The sequence below is a fragment of the Giraffa tippelskirchi genome, chromosome 10 (genome assembly GCF_054371585.1).
Source record: "Giraffa tippelskirchi isolate mGirTip1 chromosome 10, T2T-mGirTip1v1.2.pri, whole genome shotgun sequence".
Taxonomy (NCBI): Eukaryota; Metazoa; Chordata; class Mammalia; order Artiodactyla; family Giraffidae; genus Giraffa; species Giraffa tippelskirchi.
In genome coordinates, this window is record NC_137284.1 from 63,585,187 (window position 1) to 63,599,687 (window position 14,501).

The 14,501-nt window shown below is 35.0% G+C and overlaps 1 protein-coding gene across 4 annotated transcripts in view; it reads left to right on the top strand.

Annotated features, from left to right (window-relative positions):
* GLCCI1 (glucocorticoid induced 1) overlaps positions 1 to 14,501 on the top strand; it is a 103,746-nt gene that overhangs the window by 42,867 nt on the left and 46,378 nt on the right. For all 4 annotated transcript variants that reach the window (XM_081531646.1, XM_081531648.1, XM_081531647.1 and 1 more), the window contains exon 3: positions 10,720 to 10,806. In XM_081531646.1, the coding sequence (XP_081387772.1) occupies positions 10,720 to 10,806 (87 nt within the window). The remainder of the gene's footprint in view (positions 1 to 10,719; positions 10,807 to 14,501) is intronic.

The window sequence follows — 14,501 nt, forward strand, 5'->3', positions numbered from 1 at the left end:
ACTAGCTCTAGGTAAAGTTGTGAAATAGGTCATATTTATTTGAAACAACCTTCTTAGACTGTCTTCTTGTCCTTTGTTGTCTGGTACATTGTTTCTCAACTTTTTATATCCTAAAATCCATCAATTTTCTATCAAAAATCCTATGATATTAGAAAGACATTTATTAGAGACATTAAGAGTTAAGAATTTAAGAACTGGGTCATAGTTAAGGGTGTAGTATGGGGAAGCAGTATGCCTTTCAAGTTGTTAATAACTTGGTATAAATTTTTGAATAAATGATTGGCATAAAATACATCATATTGTAGGAAACATTAGTGTAAACCAAGTGAAAATAAGTTTTTATGCTGTTGAAATTCTTAAAGCTTTTGGGGGTAACACTAGTACCCAATGGTGAAGCACAGTAAGTAGGACATAGTAGATGTTGATAAATGTTACCTGCCTTTGTACTGGAATCTATAGTATTTTATTCTTTCAATATAATAATCCTGAATTGAGTGGACAGTATTACTAGTGTCAATAATTGATTATGCAGTTATGAACATTAAGCCTGTATTGGTCAGAAATGGCATAGAAATGATACAGCTAACTGCAGGGCACGCTCAGACTCAGAAACTCAGTAAGCAGTTCCTGGTAGGTCAGGATTCATTCAGTCAGAAGAAGCTATTGTTTCCCACTGTGCAGTCTTACAAGTGACAAATGGTATTTCAGATTTATAGGTCCAAGTATGGGAGAGTAGACTTTTATTGCTACAGAAACTCCTACTTCCTTTCTCATTACTAATGTATTCCATTGATGATATTCATGTCATCATCAGTTGAGCACTATTAGTTTTTATGACTTTAGAATGGTATGGAAGTATTTTTGGCAGGTATCTAGTCAGTATTAGTATTTCTGATATATCTTGTCAGTCACCTATGTTGCTGATTTTCTGTCAAGTATAAGAGATTAAAAAACATTAAAAGCTACTAAAAAGCAATAAAAGTTATTTATCTCGTGGATAATACTGAGGCACTTATAATCAAGTACATTTGCCAAATATATTTTTTTAAAGTGTTTGGAAATACTACTTTTAAAAAAGTAAAATTGATCTTGTTATTTACAAGTGGAATCAGTTTTTTGAAACTCAGCAACCAAAGCAAATTGCAACTGAAAAAACTGCAACATCAAAGAATGAATGTTTTAATAATGCTCTCTAAAAACTGAAAATTAGTTTGGCTTTAAATTTATCCACAATAATAGTAATAAAACTTGTCAGAATGATTATTATTAAGTATAAATACCAAATAATAAGTTAAAATATTCTTTATAATTTTAATTCCTCATATGACTGTCTCCTTTTGGTTAAAGCAGAAACCGGTTGTTTGTCAAGAGTCTATTTCTGTTTCTGTAAGAAGTCAGAGATTAATATTTCTGATATATAGTTTAGTTTATGTTACATGTTACATGTTAAATATTCTTGCAATCATTTGAGAAATGTTCTTACAATGATTTGAGAAACCTGACCGGATAGAACACTAATGTACTCCTCCTACGTTTTTCTATGACATTACTAGTGCCTCAGTGTGATTTTGGAGAAGGAAATGGCAACCCACTCCAGTGTTCTTCCCTGGAGAATCCCAGGGACGGAGGAGCCTGGTGGGTCTATGGGGTCGCACAGAGTCGGACACAACTGAAGCGACTTAGCAGCAGTAGCAGCAGTGTGATTTGAAACTTGGCAAGAAGAGTATGATAGAAAATACTAATTATTTTTGAGAAAATACAAACAATGCTTGGGACTTTCAGGTTTAGCAATACAGGGCTTTTTTTAAATTGAAAAATGAGATTGATTTATAATTTCCTCTTTTACATAATTATTTTTAATAACTGTTTTGTGGAAATATAATTTATATACCATACAGTTCATCTGTTTAGAGTGTACAATTCATGGTTCTGAATATATTCAGAGTTGTGCAAACATTGCCATAATCAATTTTAGAACATTTCCATCCAGTGGAAAAAACCACTGTGCCCATTAGCAGTCATTCACTCTTTCGCCCCAGTCTTCTTTCCCTCAGCCACACGTAGCACCTAGTCGTCCCCCTTCTCCCTCTCTGTATATGCATATTCTGAACATTTCATATCAGTGCATGCATGCTCTGGTGCTTCAGTCAATAGCCTCATACAATTTGTAGCCTTTGGTTTCTGGCGTTTCTCATTTAATATAGTATTTTTAAGTTTCATCCATGCAGTAGCACAGTATCAGTACTTCATTCCTTTGTATTCCAAATAATATTCATGGAATGGACATGCTACACTTTATTTGTACATTCTTGAGTTGGTGAACTGCTTTGAACATTTGCATACAAGATTTTGTGTTTGCATATGTTGTCATTTCTCTAGGAATTGCTGGAGCATATGGAAGCTCTATGTTTAACTTTTTCAGGAAAACATTTTTATAGATATTTTTTCCTCCATATAATTAAAGTATACCATGAAAGACATATCCAAACAGAATTATAATTTCCTGTCAATATTCTCATCAATAACTTTCCACTAATATTTCTGGGTGTTGGACATTTCAGTTATCTTCAGTTTTCAGTTACTCTAAACACTTAAATATTTTGGCTTTTCTAAAGTCTCCAACTCCATTCCCACAGCCAGTGATAAACTACATACTGACACGTGCAGTTGTGAGAGAACCCCAACCTGTTAGTCAAAGTCAAAGGGACCCCTGTGTCGTGAAAAATATTTTATGGTGATGTGTATTAACATCTTTACTTAACATGTAATGTGTCTTCCAAGATAGATTTGAGGTTTGCATCTAAAGTTAGAATTTCTGTAAATTCTGTGTTTGACTTTCTCAGAGTATACATCCACACCTACAAATTCTGTAACACAGTTCCTATTTTTTTTAAGTCCTACTTCTAATTTTGAAACAGTAGTCATTGCAGAAGATTTGGAAAATACCCAAAATCTCAAAATAAGCTACTTATAATTCTAATATCCAGATAGCTGTTTCTAACATTTTGATGTATACCCTCTTATATTTTGATTATTTACATTTAGAAAATTAAAAAAATTTAAATTACAGACCATTTAAACAATAGAGTTCAAAAAAAATAAAGAGTTCAGGTGATATTGCAGGTAGTGTTTTATAACCTATTTAATAAATCATAACATTTCTTATATCATTATTATTTTAAGTCTCTTTTTTAAACCTTGATTTTTCTCAGCTGAAAAAAAGAATTTATAATTATCTAGAATTCTTACATATTTATATTTTGAAATATCTCTTTAAAGTCTTTTTCTCTTTGTGTGTATTTGGTTACTAAAGTGGGATTACAGACTGTGTAGTGTGTTTTCTTGTATATGAGACCGTTCCACAATTTTTCTTTTCTCTGTTGATAGACATTTATTTCCACTGCTTCACTTGGCGTGCATCTCAGATTAGCTCTTAGAAGTACATTTACTATGAATATTCTTAAGATTTGGGGCACATTTATGATTGCTTTTATTCAAATTAACATTTCTTACAGATCAGCCAAATACTTTTATCATGTATAACATAGATGTAATAGTTGATTTCTGTGGTATTTCCTGTTTTTAAAAATTGCAATCCAGAGATGTACCACCAACACCTCCATCACCTTAAGATCTGGAAACAGAAATATAGCTTCTTAACTCTTCTGAATAAGTTCCCTGGCTGCTAATCTAGAAAATCACAAACCATTACTACACAGGCTTTTATTCAGTTGTGTGTGGAACACTTTTAAGGCCTAAATAGACATGGATTTTATACATTTTTGTAATCTCACAGAATGAGCACATAACTTAGTATGTAGCTGGAGCATGATGAAAAAATTTGAGTGTGTAACTGCTCTCACTGAATTCTTAAAGCTCTTGTTTTTAGCTAGACTCGTCCTTTTGTACACTTCTTAACTAGTGAAGAGGCTATTTATATTTATATTTGGCTATAAAACTACATAAACGTATATACAGTTACCAGGAAAGCAAAGCATAATATTATAGTCACAGTCTTTTTGTGCTCTATTTTTTAATGCTTCATCAGGATAGTCTTTTCAAAATCTTTTCAAATTTTTTAAAAAGTTAAAAAAACTTATTAGTCAAAAGAAGACCAAATCTCTCAAAGACATATTTATGAATAATGAGAGGTTTATCATTTTCTATTTTAAAAACTTTTCTGTAGCTTAAAATCAGATTATAATCTTAATTATTAATTTAATTATCATTGATTTTTCAAGTAATTCCATTTCTTTTCTTGGCAGGTTTATTAGTACCATAATGTTAAGTATCATCTATTTAAGTAAAGTAAAAATAATTAGCAGTCAGTAATCATGTTTCTGTAATACACTATAAACTATAGTAAATTTTTAAGACTAAATTTAAACCACACAAAAAAATACAGATTTTAAAGTTTTACATAGGACTTAAAATAAGTTTTAAGTAAGATTGAGAGAATTTTCTGAAGTGATTAGCTTTTTCTTTTTGGTGAGATTTTTGGAATTGACTCTAGGCTCTTGCATATTGAAAAAGAATATTTTGCTAGGAGTTAGTTTGACCCATTTTGAAGTTGATAAAGCAGGAAAGCATATTCACCCTTGATAGTCTGCGAATACAGATATGAATAGCAAAAGTACCCATTGCTAATATCTAATAAAAGACCCTTATCCAAAATATACAAACACCTCTTAAAACTCAACAAGAAGAAAACAAACTAGCTGATTAAAAAATGGGCCAAAGACCTTAACAGACAGCTCACTAAGGAAGATGTACACACTGCGAACAAGCATGTGAAAAGGTGTTCCCACATTATAGGTCACTAGGGAAATGCCAGTTAAAATGTCCCACTCTACACATCTATTAGAATGGTCAAAATCCAGTACACTGACAACACCAGATGCTGAGCAGAATGCAGAGCAACAGGAACTGTCGTATGTTGCTGGTGGAAATAGGAAGTGGTACATCCACTTTGGAAGACGGTTTGGCAGTATCTTACAAAACTAAGTACACTCTTACCTTACAGACCAGCATTCATGTTCCTTGGTATTTACCCAAAGAAGTTGAAAACTTACAAAAACCTGCATACAGATATTTACAGCAGCTTTATTCATAATTGCCAAACTTGGAAGCAACCAAAATATCCTTCACTAGGTCAATGAATGAATGAACTAGATCCCACATGCCACAACTAAGAGTTCACATGCCGCAATTAAATATCCCACATGCCGCAACAAAGATTGAAGATCCTGTGTGTTGTAACTAAGACCTGACACAGCCAAATAAATATTTTTTTTAAAAAGAAAAAACATAGTGGAACCTTTAATGTATATTACTAAGTGAAAGAAGCAACTCTGAAAAGGCAACCTACTATATGATTATAACTACCTGACATTCTGGAAAAGGCAAAAAAGTGGAAAGAGTAAAAAGATCAATGGTTGTCAGGGGTTTGGAGATGGGGAGGAATTAATAGAGCACAGAGGATTTTTAGGGCAGTGAAAATAACTGTGTGTATGGAGAAGGCAATGGCAACCCACTCCAGTACTCTTGCCTGGAAAATCCCACGGATGGAGGAGTCTGGTAGGCTACAGTCCCTGGGGTCACAAAGAGTCGGACACGACTGAGCGACTTCACTTTTCACTTTCATGCATTGGAGAAGGAAATGGCAACCCACTCCAGTATTCTTGCTTGGAGAATCCCAGGGACAGAGGAGCCTGGTGGGCTGCCGTCTACGGGGTCGCACAGAGTCAGACACCACTGATGCAACTTAGCAGCAGCAGCAGCAGTATGGTACTATAATGATGGATATGTGTCATTATACATTTTTCCAAACCCATAGAATGCACATCACCAAGAGTGAACTCTAAATGTAAACTATGGATTCTGGGTAATAATGATGTATCAGTGTGGATTCATCAGTTCTAACAAATGTTCCACTCTGTAGGGATGGCTGTGCATTTATGGAGATGAAGGGTATATAGAAAATCTCTGTAATGTCTCTCAGTCTGTCTATTGGCCTAAAACTGGTCTTTAACAATAGTCTTAAATACAAATGTGTAGCCCTGTGCAGTAGGATTATTTTTTGTTTATTTCACTTGGAGAAGCAGCATTCATCACAGGGGAAACCAAGCCAGCTGCTGCTGCTGCTGCTAAGTCGCTTCAGTCGTGTCCGACTCTGTGCGACCCCATAGACGGCAGCCCACCAGGCTCCGCCGTCCCTGGGATTCTCCAGGCAAGAATACTGAAGTGAGTAGGCCAGCTAAGAGGGTCCTTAAAGCTTCATGGGCTGGACTTTGTGTGATTCTGAAAGGTAAAATTTTAAAGTGGCCTCTTCCACCTATAGGTATCCTTTTGATGTAGAGGGGATTTTTTTTTTTTTTTTTTTGGCCAACCACCTTTTTGTCAACAGTCTTGCTCAAGTGTATGAAAGGTTCATTTTCTCTTCCCTAGTAGTTTAAGTGGAGGCAGCTAGAAAGGAAGAATCCTCTTAAGTATACAGGCTGAAAAGCAGGCTGTTAAATATAATACCACTCATTGAGGATTATATTTCTTTTATTTCTTTCCAGGTTGCCTGGAAATGTTAGTTAAGTGTAAAATAAGTGTTCTAGGATCATATAAGTAAGAGAGAGTAAGTGAAAGTGAAAGTTACTCAGTCGTGTCTGACTCTTTGTGACCCCATGGATATACAAGGGTCCATGGAATTCTCTAGGCCAGAATACTGGAGTGGGTAGCCATTCCCTTCTCCAAGGGATCTTCCCAACCTAGGGATTGAACCCAGGTCTCCCACATTGTAGGTGGAATCTTTACCAGCTGAGCCACCAGGGAAGCTCAACTGGAGTGGGTAGCCTATCCCTTCTCCAGTGGATCTTCCCAACCCAGGATCAAACTGGGGTCTCCTGCATTGCAGGCGGGTTCTTTTACAGCTGAGCTACAAGTGAAGCCCAAGAACACTGGAGTGGGTAGCCTCTCCCTTCTCCAGGGGGATCTTTCAAACCTAGGAATTGAACTGGGGTCTCCTGCATTGCAGGCGGATTCTTGACCAGCTGAGCTACAAGGGAAGCCTGTAAGAGAGAGTAAAGCAGGTTTTAAAAAAAGTTATTTGTGTATGTGTGTTTGTATATTTGAGTTTTGAAATGCTAATTGCATTGTTACACTGAATAGAGAGATACAGTATATAATATTTCCCAAATTTGTTTCACCACCGGATTCTTCTGTCATACATTTTTTACTAAAATCCAGGACATAAGTAGGACAGTTCATAAAATTCTACTCTAGATTAATGGACAGAATAACAGGCCAGTTGGAAAGGAATCTCTTGCTGGCATGAAAGCAAATAACTTTTGCTACTTTGTGTTGTTGTTTTCCTAATTCAAATGGTAAAATACTTCTCATGTACTCAGATTTAACGAATTGGATACAAATTAACTCATCCTCTGTGACTTAAGAAGCATAATTTTAAATAGATTTGAAGACCAAGTAGCCATCTTTGGTTCTGGTTTGATTTGAATAACTTGTTAAAAATCAATGATTTTTAAAACACTGCTCTCAACAGAACTTTCTGCAGTGGTGGAAATGTGCTGTATCTGTGCTGTTCTGTATGGCAATCAGTAGCCACATGTGGTTATTAAGCATGTAAAATGTGCTAGTGAGGCCAAGGAACTGAATTTTTTGTTTTGTTAATTTAAATTATTACATGTGGCTAGTAGCTTCTGTTTTGGACAGTGCGGTCTTTAGAATATATTTGTATATATGTGCAATTAAAATGAAATAATTCTTTTTTGGAAAAGTTGAAACTGATGAATATACTTAAATAATTTATATTCATGTCATTTTATAGCCACATGATTGAAAGAATTCTCCCAATGGTTTTGTACTTAACAAAAAGAAAAAACTACGTAATTTACTAGATAGATTTCAGGATCATAAATATTCTTTTGCAGTTAGCTTTTATGTATTTCTTTTGTATAACCAGTACTACATTTCAGATGATCAAAAGGGGTTCACATTCAGTTTTAAGAAAAGAATGACAATAGGAAGAAAGAAGATACCCTCAGTTGAGAGACCTCAGGTTTAGTTTCATTTGCCATTGGAGTGCTTGCCAGAATTGAGGCATTTGCAGAATTTTTGTGGTTATTGACTTATCTCTAAGTTGGAGATACAGTTTATATAAATATCCTTTGAAAAAAGTAGAGCTTACAAAATTAAAATAGTGTTATAAATGTTATTGTTAAATGATTATGGAACATGTCATAAATTTGACTCATTTTCTGCAAATATACTTTTTAGTTTTAAACATTGATCCTTAATCATTGCTTTTGGGTGAGAGTAATGCCTATGCTTGGTACAAAGGCAAAAGTATTAAGTCATATAGATTGTCAAAAGTTTGACTAAAACTATCATAATTGAATAATTTAGAATAAATTTTTAAAGATATAACTACTTGGGGATTAATTTCAGAGTAGTTTTTCTTATCTAACACTGAGATTAGGAAATTATAATAACTAAATAGTTAATCTGCAAGCAGCTTATTTAATATATTAATAATACCTCTTTGCACATGCCAGCTGAATAAAATATTTTACTCAATAATATGACTAAATAGTTTCACTTTAGTATTTGAACTCTTAAAGCAGTTTATATATATTTTTATTCAACTAGCATTCAGTTGTTACTGGTTTTATTTTGGAGTATCATTACTTTTAAGAGTTGGTAATTATTTAAAAAGTTGTCCACAAGCATTTTGAATTATATAGAACTGATGGCTTCCTCATAAGAAGTTGTGCATTATGTAGAGTCACAGATGTAGCTTCAATATAAATGATGAATTTTAGGTATATAATAAAAAATAATTTTAAAGCCATATATATTTACGTGTGATGATCACTGCCCTTTGTCTATCTTAAAACAGTGGTTTTAATGTTCCCTAAGTTGCATTACACTAAAAATCTTCTCATATATTAAAGATGATAGTTTTACTATTTTTTCATTTTTAATACAACCAATAAATGATCTTACTGTTTGACAGTGTTTCATGGTGTGTTTGAATGAAGTGTGTATTACGGATTAAATCACTCAAAATGTTTTAGGTAAAAGCAATTCTGTTTGCTGACATGTAGCTCAGTTTCTTTTTGTTTTTGTTTTTTAAGATGCACTGCTTTAAATTATAGTCAGTTTACAAAGGATTAATATAGGATTAATTATAGTCAGTTTCCAAAGTATACAAGCAGCTCATACAACTCAATACCAGAAAAACAAACAACCCAATCAAAAAGTGGGAAAAAGACGTAAACAGACATTTTTCCAAAGAAAACATATAGATGGCTAACAAACACATGAAAAGATGCTCAACATCACTCATTATTAGACCGATGAGATATCACCTCACACCAGTCAGAATGGCCATCATCAAAAAGTCTACAAACAATAAATGCTGGAGAGGGTGTGGAGAAAAGGGAACCCTCCTGCACTGCCGGTGGGAATGTAAATTGACACAGCCACTATGGAAGACTTAAAAAACTAGGAGATTCCTTAAAAAACTAGGAATAAAACCACCATATGCCACTCCTAGGCATATACCCTGAGGAAACCAAAATTGAAAAAGACACATATACCCCAGTGTTCATTGCAGCACTATTTAAAATAGCTGGAACATGGAAGCAATCTAGGTGTCCATCAACAGATGAATAGATAAAGAATCTGTGGTACATATATACATGGAATATAACAGCCATAAAAAGGAGCACATTTCAGTCAGTTCTAATGAGGTGGATGAACCTAGAGCCTATTATACAGAGTGAAGTCAGTCAGAAAGAGAAAGATAAATATCATATACTAATGCATATATATGTAATCTATAAAGATGGTACCAATGAATTTATTTACAGGGCAGCAGTGGAGAAGCAGACATAGAGAACAGATTTATGGACACAGGGGTTGGGGAGAAGGGAAAAGGTGAAATGTATGGAAAGAGTAACATGGAAACTTACATTTCCATATGTAAAATAGATTGCCAATGGGAATTTGCTTTATGACTCAGGGAACTGAAAGAGGGGCTGTGTAACAACCACCTAGAGGGGTGGGATGGGGAGGAGGGTGGTAGGGGACATATGTATACCTATGGCTGATTCACATTGATATGTGGCAGAAAATAACAAAATTCTGTAAAGCAATTATTCTTCAATTAAAAAAAAATAGCAAAAACAACAAAAATTATCGTCAATTTAGCCGCATCTTTTCCTATTTTTATAATAATGTATTTTTATATAAACATGCTTGATGTTTTTCAAAAAATGGTACTACCTATCAATAGATATTTGACATAGAGGTAGTCTGTAAGCCCACTGCTTCTAAGCACATTCTGTTAATTTTACTTCTATTTTATGTAATAAAAATACCATTTCATAATTAGTTTGCCTTTTCTCTTTAAAAAAAAAACAACAATATGCATATTTCACAGTTCTCTTTGAATCTGATAACTTTAAGTTATTAATGTTGATGTAAAAAACCAAATGTTTTAAGTAACATTACTCAGAGACATCTTAGACTGACTGTATCTAAGTTAAAATAATAAACATTGCACAGGGTCATGAAAGTCCTAGCTCTTAAGGTATTTTAGTATTTAGTATAACCCCGTAATTGGTATGTGCTAGTATGTTTGAATTGCTGTGAAATTAAGGAGTAGAGACAAAATTCCTCATTTTTTATTTGTTTCTTTTTTGAAAGACACCTAGTTGTTGGGCAGAAGAAAGTGCAGAAAAGAGATCACATCAGCGTTCTGCATCATGGGGGAGTGCTGATCAACTGAAAGAGGTAAGTTACTTGTGTTTCCAGTCTATAGCATGCTCTGGTCCTAGCAAATTATCTTAACTATTTCCTGAATATAATGATGCTTCCTGTATTTGTGATAAACTTACCTCTTTCAGAGTTTTAAGGGTTGCTTTCTACTTTTTGGTGAATAATTCTGAGTTTACATGATTTGTGCCCTTCATATTTTTATGAATATTTCTTATGTACTCACTGAGCTTTTTTTTCCTTTCCAGAATGAAGTCTGATTTTATGTAACTTTATCTTGTTCATTTTCATTATTTTTTTTTCCCACTTCAACTTTCTTGTTTTTGAATTGCAGCAACTAGAACTATAGATCACAGTTTTTACAAAGGTAGGATAAAGTTAGAGAAACTTAAAGTTGAAAGATCATCTAGTCCATCTCCTATATAAATACTTATATACTTATAGTTGATTCACATTGTTGTACTCCAGAAACCAACAACACAACATTGTAAAGCAATTATCCTACAATCAAAAATAAAACAGAACAAAGCATTCCTTAGAAAATGTTCATCTTGTCTATTATAGTCATTTTTAGTGAGAAAAGCTTATCATTTTGCAAGGAAACCAAACCAGTTGTTTCAGCTTAAGTTGTTAACTAGTTTATTTTGTATATTGAACTTAAAATTATACCCCTAAGTTTTGACTCTGCCCTCTGTATCAATATTGAAAAAGTCTAATTTAAATATTTGAAAGGCTTGCAGTATGTCATTTTCCTCCAGGATAAACATTGACATTTCTCTCAAGTATATTTCATATGATAGTTTCCATACCTCTTAGTATCATTTTCATATACTGTGCTGCTGCTGCTAAGTCGCTTCAGTCGTGTCCGACTCTGTGCGACCCCATAGACGGCAACCCACCAGGCTCCTCTGTCCCTGGGATTCTCCAGGCAAGAACACTGGAGTGGGTTGCCATTTCCTTCTCTTCATATGCTATAGGTATCAGTATTTCTCATGTACTGTGGTATCTGGACTGAATAGATATAGTAGTCTATTAGCATAGTCTGGTGCCTATGATTGTGTTATATTTTTAGTTGCTTCATTACATTATTGATGTAGAGAAATCCTCAGCTCCTATCCATGCCACATTCAAACACACATGCACAAAATCAATTTTTCCCAACAGCAACAAAAAAGGAAGCTGACTCCAATATATCTAGTTTAAGATAGGCATTGAATACATATATATATATGCATAGACTATTGAGTGATAGTGAATAAAAAGTAAATTTGCTCTTTTATCTCACAGGTAAATATAATCTTAAAGTTATAGCCAGGATTTGGTATAGTTGAACTTTGGACTACAGCAGTACATGATATACCCTATAAAAAAGGAATGGCTGACATGACGGAGTGAGAGATTTAATTACCCTCCTCACAAAACAATCATAAAGCTGGACAAAATAATCAAAGCAAATTCAGCACTCTGGAAATCAATCAAATTGAGAAACCTTATTCATGGGAAGTATTGAACTCCTCATGGTAAGAATAACACAAGTTTGTGGTGTTCTTACTTGGTGCTGCGCTTCTTTCCCTATTCCTCGTCTCCAACTTTGCTGGTGTGGTATTTCAGCCAGGATGGGACAGGCCTTGAACACCAGAAGCTTTGCTGCCCCTGCTGGAGAGAGAATCTTCGTAAGGGAGTGTTACAGAGTAAAATAACGTTCTTAGTTGCAAAGAAGTAGGGAGGACCTATGGCTCCATTAGTCTGAGATTGTGGTGTAATTTGTGGCAAGCCCAGACTCATGGAGTAGCAGGATGTTATAGAGAGTTCTAGGAAGTAAGACAGTCTTGGAGGCTTGATAAGTTCACCCCATATCCCAGGTTGACTGGAGGCTGTAGAATAGTGTAGCAGAATATCAAATGGGCCCAAGTCACCCACTTATCACTGGTTAGTGCAGCCTAAGAATAAGCGGAAATGAGATCAAACAGGCCCAGTGGTAATAAAATCTGAGGCCAACTTGTAAAACGCCCAAGTTTTGAATGCACTCCTCATTCCACACACAAAACCTCATTCAGATATACACACATCCTGAGAGTGGAAGCTTTACTGGATTGAGATGTTTGAGTAAAATCTCTGAATAGTGTTTTGCTAAACAGTAAGGTGACACTGGAGACCGTGTTAAAAAGGTATGAAAAAGCCAGTCTTAGAAAGAAAAATGAAGGAGCAGGGGAAATGGAAGAGAGATATCAGTGGCCACATATTGTGGAGAAAACAGACTTTTAGTCTATCAGCTGCTCTCAGACAAATTCAGAATCTCGTTGCTCCAATATGTTATCTAAAATATCCAACATTCAACAAAAAATTTAGATATGCAAAGAAACAAAAAAGGATGACCCATACTTGAGGAACTATGCCTGAAGAACTATGGACGGAGGTTTGTAACATTATACAGGAGGTGGTGATAAAGCGATCCCTAAGAAGAAGAAATGCAAAAAGGCAAAATGTTTGTCTTAGGAGGCCTTACAGATAGCTGAGAAAAAAAGAGAAGCGAAAGGCAAAGGAGAAAAGGAAAGATATATCCATCTGGATGCAGAGTTCCAAAGACTAGCAAGGAGAGATAAGGAAGCCTTCCTGGGTGATCAATAAAGGAAAACAATAGAATGGGATAGACTAGAGATCCCTCCAAGAAAATTAGAGATACCAAGAGAACATTTCATGCAAAGATGGGCACAATGAAGGACAGAAATGGTATGGACCTAACAGAAGCAGAAGATATTAAGAAGAGGTGGCGAGAATATGCAGAAGAACTATACAAAAGAGATCTTAAACCCAGATAACCATGATGGTATGATCACTCACCTAGAGCCAGACATCCTGGAATGTGAAGTCAAGTGGGCCATAGGAAGCATTAAGGAAGCATCACTATGAACAAAGCTAATGGACGTGATGGAATACCAGCTGAGCTATTGCGAATCCTAAAAGATGATGCTGAGAAAGTGCTGTATTCAATATGCCAGCAAATTTGGAAAACTCAGCAGTGGCCACAGAACTGGAAAAGATCAGTTTTCATTCCAATCCCAGAGAAAAGTAATGCCAAAGAATGTTCAAACTACCACACAATTGCACTCATCTCACATGCTAGCAAAGTAATGCTCAAAATTCTCCACTCTAGGCTTCAACAGTACATGAACTGAGAACTTACAGGTGTTCAAACTGGATTCAGAAAAGGCAGAGAAACCAGAGATCAAATTGCCAACATCCGTTGGATCATCGAAAAAGCAAGAGAATTCCAGAAAAACATCTACTTCTGCTTCTTTGACTATGCTAAGGCCTTTGACTATGTGGATCACAACAAACTGTGGAAAATTCTTCAAGAGATGGGAATACCAGACCACCTGACCTGCCTCCTGAGAAATCTGTATGCAGGCCAAGAAGCAACAGTTAGAACCTGACATGGAACAACAGACTGGTTCCAAATAGGAAAAGGTGTACATCAAGGCTGTATATTGTCACCTTGCTGTTTAACTTATATGCAGAGTATATCATGCAAAATGCCAGACTAAATGAAACACAAGCTGGAATCAAGACTGCAGGGAAAAATATCAGTAACCTCAGATATGCAGATGACACCACCCTTATGGGAGAAAGCAAAAAGGAACTAAGGAGCCTCTTGATGAAAGTGCAAGAGGAGAGTGGAAAAAGCTGGCTTAAAACTCAACGTTCAGAAAATG